Source organism: Gavialis gangeticus, unplaced genomic scaffold (genome assembly GCF_001723915.1).
Source record: "Gavialis gangeticus isolate Ggan-Ray unplaced genomic scaffold, GavGan_comp1, whole genome shotgun sequence".
NCBI classification, from domain to species: Eukaryota; Metazoa; Chordata; order Crocodylia; family Gavialidae; genus Gavialis; species Gavialis gangeticus.
In genome coordinates, this window is record NW_017729022.1 from 58,735,752 (window position 1) to 58,743,977 (window position 8,226).

The 8,226-nt window shown below is 41.5% G+C and overlaps 1 protein-coding gene across 2 annotated transcripts in view; it reads right to left on the bottom strand.

Annotated features, from left to right (window-relative positions):
- Window positions 1-8,226, bottom strand: part of METAP2 (methionyl aminopeptidase 2) — a 38,142-nt gene that overhangs the window by 9,672 nt on the left and 20,244 nt on the right. For both annotated transcript variants that reach the window (XM_019515060.1, XM_019515059.1), the window contains one exon: window positions 1,426-1,587. In XM_019515060.1, the coding sequence (XP_019370605.1) occupies window positions 1,426-1,587 (162 nt within the window). The remainder of the gene's footprint in view (window positions 1-1,425; window positions 1,588-8,226) is intronic.

The following is an 8,226-nucleotide window of genomic DNA, read 5'->3' on the forward strand; positions in this document are numbered from 1 at the left end:
GGGGGGGGGGGGGTTTGTAGCCAAGTCCCAATAACCTGCAACATAATAGGAAGGAAGGCCTTGTTTTGAGAAAATTGTTTTTTTTATAACAACTAAAGAATTCAGGTCAAATAATTCAACACCATGATTTGTTTCAGCCAGGTAGACAAAAATGAAGATAGCTGTCCTCCACTCTGCCCAATGAGATATTTTGCCATCTCATTTGGCAAATATAATTTACAGTCAGTTTTGAGACCAAGTTTCTCTAATGTTCCAATCTCAAAAGCCAGATTCACAGAGTTTACCACCTGAACACAATACCTTTCTATTACCCTGACCCACAACATTTTAAATTTTAGGACTTTACTACAAATTGCTGATCAGCACTGCAATCATCACACACACAACAAAATTAGGTCTATTTTTAATTAGCTAAGCTAATGGTCTTCTTTAAATTTTAGTCTCATCTGTAAGACAATACTAACCAATAACAGCTGTAAGTCTACAGAACATGCCTGAACTCCTACTGAATCACAGGAGAAGGGTTAGAGTTGTGTTTGTGCTCCCCCAAGAAGTAACAGCAAAGTGAACATGACAGCAGTGAAAAATTGGTGCATGCAAGAATACATGTATGAATAATCCTTCCATGCTGAGGTGTATATACAGATGCTTGTTTTGTGCCTCTTTTCCCATTTGTAAGACTAGATTCCGTCTGTGCTATTCCTTCATATAGCACTTTGCCCAGTGCTGGCAAGGGTTGAGCAGAAATGCTTTTGCCATGATCACTTTCACTTGCTGCCTCTTCTAGAACCACTGGGGAAATTACATGTAAGGGTATCGGAAGCACAAATTAAAAAAAACTAATATACAACTTGGGTGATAAGGAAAATAAAAAACTGGAGTTTTAATTAGTGCAGCACTTGACAACCACAGTCCCTGAATTTTCAAACATCTTAGAATAAATCAAAAGTTGCTGGCAGTACTTTTCAATAAATCCCACCCCACTGATTAATACAGTGGTGTTGAAGAATTCTATATCAGGAAGAAAAAAGAAATAAGCTAATCTCTGATAAAAAAAAAATTCCCAGTTTTGGATTTAAAAAGTAACCCAAAATCCATATTGTTCTGTGATTAAAGTGAAACACCATTTGTACATAGATCTATATACAAATGGTGTTTCATTTTAATCATGGAAAAGTGTGGATTTTGTGTTCCTTTTTTTAATCTGAAAAATTGGGGATTTTTTTTTTTATCCAAGAAAACTAGGGTCCCTGGAAATAAGTGAGGGACACTACAAAGACCCACCAAAAAGTGCCTTATAGTAAGAGCACCCATGTTTTTCTCAGTACCTCTCTCAAACTATTAAAAAAATGTTAAGACTGTAAAAAAAGAAAGAGAAAAAAATCCTTAGGGCAGAATCTTTCAAGAAAAGGTCTATAGTCTTACCAGATATCTATCATTGTCATCCCAGGTTTGATCCAGCTCATGACATATTTCCTCACTTGTCTGTGTGCCTCTGCAGCCTCCCGAAAATCATTCCACATCTCCTCACTGGCCTGATCTAGTGCTTTCTTTTCTTCGCTTGTAGTTCTCCAAGCAGCTGTTCGCCTTTAAAGTAAATATGAATTATAAGCATTAAACCCAAAGAGTAATAACACTTTCACACACCACCAGCTGCCATCAGCACAAAATTTACTACAATTTTCATCTGAAGATACAAGCCTAGTGTACACAAGGGCCAAGTCATGGTGTAAAATACAGGTTTCACAAACTGGACCACAAGATTCCTTGACTCAATCACTGGGGATGCTGACAGGATAGGAGAGGGAGCTGCCAGTTGCCTGGGAGAGAGTCAAGGATTTTACTACCATCTTACCACTGCTTCCCAGGAGCATTCCTGATTGGACCTGAGCACCCACAGAATAGACACGGATCTCTGGTTGGCCATTCAGCTGACAAAGAAGTGAGAGGAGTCAGCTTTCTCCTTCCTTGCAGCCTTTCCTACCATGCTTCACTAGAGATGGTTGAACGGTAGGGCACAGAGGCCCAGTGGTAGAGAAGGGAAATAATGTCTGCATACACCCTGAGCGTGCAAAGATTTTAAGCTACTGTTGTCTTCAAGTCTGTCTGCTTCTGTAGAAGAGGCAATAAAAATAGCAGATTTCTGAGAGCTGGAGCTGAATTTCTGCTGTCAGTGAGTGACAGATTTGCTCTGCCTCCAATTTTGCATCAAGCAAAGAACTACTGAGAGAGATTTTAGGGTCCTTGCTATGACTAAAGAATTGATAAGCAGGAGTCCACACTGTATTTGCACCCAATACCACCTTCCAAAAAAAATTAGCTTTTACAAGTCAAGAAAGTAAAATTCTTCAATCAAGCTATACTCCAAAACGAGTTCCCCTACCTGAAGTCAACTGGTTCTGCACATATAACATAAGTACATTTAAAGCCCTCATCTCTCACTCTACAAGAGAACCTAACTTCTGACTCCCATTAAAAAAAAATCTGTGCATGAGTATGCAATACCTTTGTTGTTGAAAAAAAATCAGATTAACTTTCCACAATTAATAAATAATTTTGTTTCGAAATTTTAATGATTTTATGATATTTAGAGAAAGTCCTGAATAAAAACATAATTGTAGCCCGTGATCATACAAACACTTACAAAACCTAACTTTAAGTAGATGATTAGTCTCACTGAAGTGAATTGGATAATACACTTCAAGTAAAGTTATAACTGCTTCAGTATTTGCAGGATTGGGGTCTACAATATTGTCACACACAAAAAAGAAAATACTGTAATATTCCTAATAAAGTAAGATCTCCTATCGGTAATTGTATTTTATAATAAAAAACTTTATAGATTCTTTACAGATTTTATTCTGAAGCTAAAGTGGCACAAATTGGTTTTACAAAGATTCAATATAATAAAAACTGCTCCATCCTGCATTCAGATTAACATACGTGTAAGTTCAGAGTAACATATTTAGCATGCCTTCCTGAAGTCAGGAAAAAATACTATATTTAAGATGTTTGCATGCTCTTTGCAAAACTCAACTTTAGTTTGAAGACACATGGATTTGAAATAAAGTCAAAAAAAATTCAGACAGAACTAAGAAAAAGCCATGTTTAAAAAATTAAACAAAAAATCCTCTATTATACTATCCAAACAAAATTCATTTTTGTTAGACTCCTGCTCCCCCCAAGGTCCTGAATAATTTTTCTGGTGTTTTACTTAACTTGTTAGATAAAGCATATGATGTTTCTAGGTTAAAATGAGAAAATCCAGTACAAAAACATTTAAATTAATTTAAATATTGTGCTTAAGCACAACTTATCTTCATCTGAAAATGTTTTACATGGTATAGAGTATTCATTATCTTTCAGTTTGCTTTAAAGATCTGGCAGTCAGCTGCAATCGGGCTCTCTACTACTTGTATCCTGTTCTAATAAGGGACACTGGTCTCACAAAAAGGGCTGGAGAAGCTCATATGCACTCTTCCCCCTCCCAGTCTCCAGCAGTGTTTTAACAGTAACAGCAAAAATAAAACTGAAGCATCAGCAAGCACGTGTACATCACGCATTTTGCTCGGTGGCACTCTCCCATGTAGACAGAGGCCTATAAACATAATAGAAAGACCACTAAACAAAACAAACAAACAAGCCCAAATATCTTTAAATGGAATTTTTAATGGTGCTCTAAAATATATGTATTTTTAATTACCTATTTAGAAAAATCCAAGTTAACAAATGTCTGTTTAAAATCCCATATTATAGTGTTGCTACTCCTGCTCCCAATGAAATCAGGAGAGAAAAAAAAAATCCACTGACTTCACTGGGAACAGGCCCACAATCAAAATTTAATTTTGTTTCATCATTTATAAAATGGAATAATTACCTGCTATAGGAAATGTTTTGACATGCACTTTTAACACTTCAAAGCAGATTTAAATTCAGCTAATTGCTTAAGTAAAAAATGCTAGCTCAGCACTCAAATGTTAAACTAATCTAAATACAAAGTTGCAGCAAAACTTCAACAGGGTTGCTGAAACAAAATTATATAAACCAGCTATTTCTAGTTCTTTAAAAACCACATTCCTGTTGATGACAATGTTTCTGGTAAAGGAAAAAAGGTGCATCTCTAAAATAATTCTTAAAAAGGTTGTATTTAAAATAAATTATGAAGAAAACATTAAAATATGTATTAATTAACTCTTCTGTACTTGGCAGTATTTCTCAACTTAACGAATGTGAAAAAGATGCATCATCTCTTAATAAGTTAGAGAAGTGCTTGAAATGTTTATGGCCTAAATTCTTTACTACATTACCTAAGCAGGGTCACTCAGTGGAAAAAGGTCTATTTAAAAGGTTGAATTCCTGAGGAGCAGAAAGGTCACTTCTCCCAGGTCACCAGTTCATGTGTTAGGTATGTCCTACAGAAGTCACACTACTGGAAGACTAATAATTTATCTGAACAAAGCAATCATATATACAAATAAATTTGAATATGCTTCTGCTGAAGGCTGCTCAAAATGTCTCTCATAAATGTGAACCTGAAGATAAATATGAAGGGTGTGTGTTTGATTCTTCTAGCTGAGAAAAGGGATCTATACATATTGAAAACCCAGGGTTTCTTCACCTTGTTAATCTACCTGACTTAGAAACATTAAGAGTACAGTTCCTATGTAGAATGTTTTTTTATAATACAAAAAGAAATAAAATCCTATCCAAATATAACACTGCTGTGATGTGATGCTTACAGCAAATTCATTAATTAATCTTATAGGGTATACTGAACTCTCATGTTCATGACCATGCTACTTGTTATATTCTATACATAAGTCCATATAAATGCCTATAAAAATCCTAGTTTTTTAGCTACTTTTCCACCCATACAATATGAAATGCAAATCTTTCAGAAGTGAATAACAGATGCGAAATATTCAATTTTTAGTCACTTCAGAAGATATACTTTTGCCTTGGTTGAAACAAAACTGTTTTTATTAACTCACAGGAAGTCCTAATGCATTTAAAGTTCTTTTCACACTTCTGATTCAAGGCAGAATCAGAAGTAGGACTGTTCACCACATTTCAAAGATAAATACATAAATGCCCCAAAACACTCAAGGTTTTGGCAAAACCTTGTTATTGCAGGTCATTAAAAAAAATTGTAAAAAACAAACAAAGAATCTCAAGTGACAAGAGGTGCACATCCCAGCCCAAGAAGATTATTAGGAATTTTTTGCCAATTCCGTTAACACTGCAAAAAACTTCTATCAACCCTAACAGATTTATGTGATCCTGAGGATACAATGTAAACAGCATGTCATCCAGCAGGCAGATCGGGGGCCCGCCTGCACCCCCAGGAGGGCTGCAGGGGCTATGCCAGACTGCTCCCAAGGGTGTGGGTCCCCACACCCAGATCACAGAAGGCTGGTTCAGCAGGCTTGGTGCCAGAGGGAGCCATGGCCACCCCTAGGGGAGGGCGAATCAGGGGGAACACCCTAGGCCCCGCGAAGCAGTCGTGGTGACTGTGCTGTCACCACCAGCATTGCATCCCATCCCATCCCACTGCTTGCTACTGCCCCCCCCACTCCCCGCCAGCACTGCTGCTGCCAATGGTGGTGGTGGCTTCTTTGCATCCAGGGCACAGGTGATCGGGGCAGAGGCGGGTCCCCACACGAGCTGATTTGCCCCAAGCCCTGCACCCTCCTTGAATCGGGTCTGGTGTGGGGACCTGCCCCTGCACACCCTGGATACAATGGTGGCAGCGGCAGGACACAAAGCCAACAGCGCAGTCACCACAGCCACTCTGCCTGGCTCTGCATGGGGCCTGGGGCAGTCGCCTCAATTCACCCTCCCTAGGGACAGCCCTGGCTGCCGCTGGTCCCAGGGGGCCGAACCAGCCTCCTGCAATCCGGCAGGCAGGTTGGGGGCCTACACCCCTGGAAACAGTCCAACACAGCCCCGACAGTCCTCCTGGGGGTGCGGGCAGGCCCCTGATCTGTCTGCCAGATAACAGGAGGCTGGTGCTGCCAGCTGGGGCCAGCAGCAGCAGAGATCTTTCCTGCATGGGCTGCACCCAGCGCCAGTCCCAGCCAGCAGCACCAGCCTCCTGTCATCTGGCAAGTAGATCAGGAGCCCGCTTGCACCCCCCTGGGAGGGCTGCAGGGACTGTGCTGGACTGCTCCCGGGGGTGCGGGTGAGCCCCCGATCTGCCTGCCGGATCATAGGAGGCTGGTGCTTCCGCCTGGGACAGCACTGAAGCCATGAAACTCTAAATATTTTGTGTGCCCTTGTTTCATTTCAAAGCTGTTTTGGAAGCTTTTGTTTTGTTTTGATTTTGCATTTCGAGCTCGAAATGCATCAAAAAAAGCTTCAAAACACCGGGTGAAATTTCACACAGCCCCACCAAGCAGCGCTGGTCACATGTTCAGTTTAAAGCATGATTAGAACGAGCCACAAAGTTATTTCATATATTTTGTGTAATCACTGTGTGGTTTACTCCCCATTTTATCATGCCATTAACTGAATGAGCATGAGGCTCGGTTAACAGTGCAAACATGGTGACACAAGCTTCAGCACAAGTTGTACAGTTCTGCCAGATACTCTTGCTACTCACTCACATGTGTTTGCAGTGAAACCTGTGCTTGCCATAGCTTTACTGTTAGGGGTACACCGATAAAAGTTTTTTTGGCCGATACCAATGGCCGTCTATTAACCAGCCATATTGGCTGATATTGATCTGATAGCTGACATGCAGCCCGGCACCTTGGGGAGCAGTGTCCGGCTAATAAGTCTATGGGGGGGGGGGGCAAATGGAGGCCCCCAAAGTGAGTGATAGAATGGGGCAGGGGTGCACTCGGGATGGGTGGCGCCAGGCAGCAACGGTGGTGCTGGGAGGGGTGGCAATGGGGTGGGCTACAGCAACTCCAAACATTGCCGTAGCCACCCCTGCCGGCATCTGCCCACCCCAAGCGCAGGCCCAGCCCAACCCCTTCGCCAAGAACAGGCTGGCACAACCCCTGGCCCTGAGCCTGCAGTGGGCAGCCTGCCCTCACCCCACACCCAAATGCAGGGGGGCACATGCCCTCATGCTTCCCTGGGGATGCGTGCAGTGGTGGGAAGCCGCCTCCCCACCCCTCTCACAGACAAGCCACCTGCAGCTCCACCCTGCTCCTGGGATAGCATTCACTGCCCTCGTTAGGCAGCACCTACCCCTGCCTCACACCCTCCCTCACTGCGCAGCCTTGATCTGCACTCCCCCCCGCCAACCCCTTTCCCCTCAGACTTACCTGCAGGATGCTGCTCTCCAAGCTGCCAGGCTGCATTCCTGGCCACATGCATGCTTGTGACTGCACTCATGCACGTGGCATTTATCAGTGACATTATCACCCACACTGGTCAAAAAATGCTGACTGCTGATAATGTTAATTTTCCTTTTAGCAGTGCCGATCCAATATGTGACTGATATATCAGGGCACCTCTATTTACTGCTACTATTGTCTCAGTTAGCTAAATTAAAGCTTATTTACCATACCTCCCAAATGTAATGCAGATATACTTCAATAAACCTTGGAGAAAAGGGTCAAGACAAGACACAGTGGAATGGTGCGGAACTGGTTACTTAGTTTCCAATCTTTGTTTCTCAAGATTAAAAAGCACGCACACACACACACCATAAAAAAAAAAAAACACAGAATGGTCCTGTTTAGAACATATTTTCAACCCCCTCACTGTATCAGCTCTCAGTCTTTGCCAACTCTGAGGCAGCAATCTGATGTGTGAAACAAAAAATAATAAAATGTTCTATAAATACTTGATTGTAACTTCCTGTATTGCTAAAAGAAGAAATTTCAATTGAAGTAAAACCCACTGGAAAATATCTGGAAAAAAACAGCTAGAAGGAATTGAAAAAAATATAAATTTAAGCAACTATAGGTCACCCCCCAGGAGAAACTGCCCATTACAGCAGTAGAAGTTACTCAGAAATGCAAACAAGGTTTAAAAACATTAGACATAAATGTTCACACACCATAATCTGCATCCCACCCCCCACCCCAAGTCAAAGCCAAGCCCCTCAGAACCTGAAATCAAAACAAAAAGTTATGGCTGATATCAAGCAGGGCCTTAAAGAAACCCTGACCTACTAGCACACACCAAAGCTACAGCAGAAAAAGAGATCAGGATTTTATAGCTGGACTAAGTCAGAGCAACAGAATTTCTCCTGCCCCAAGCACAGCCCTT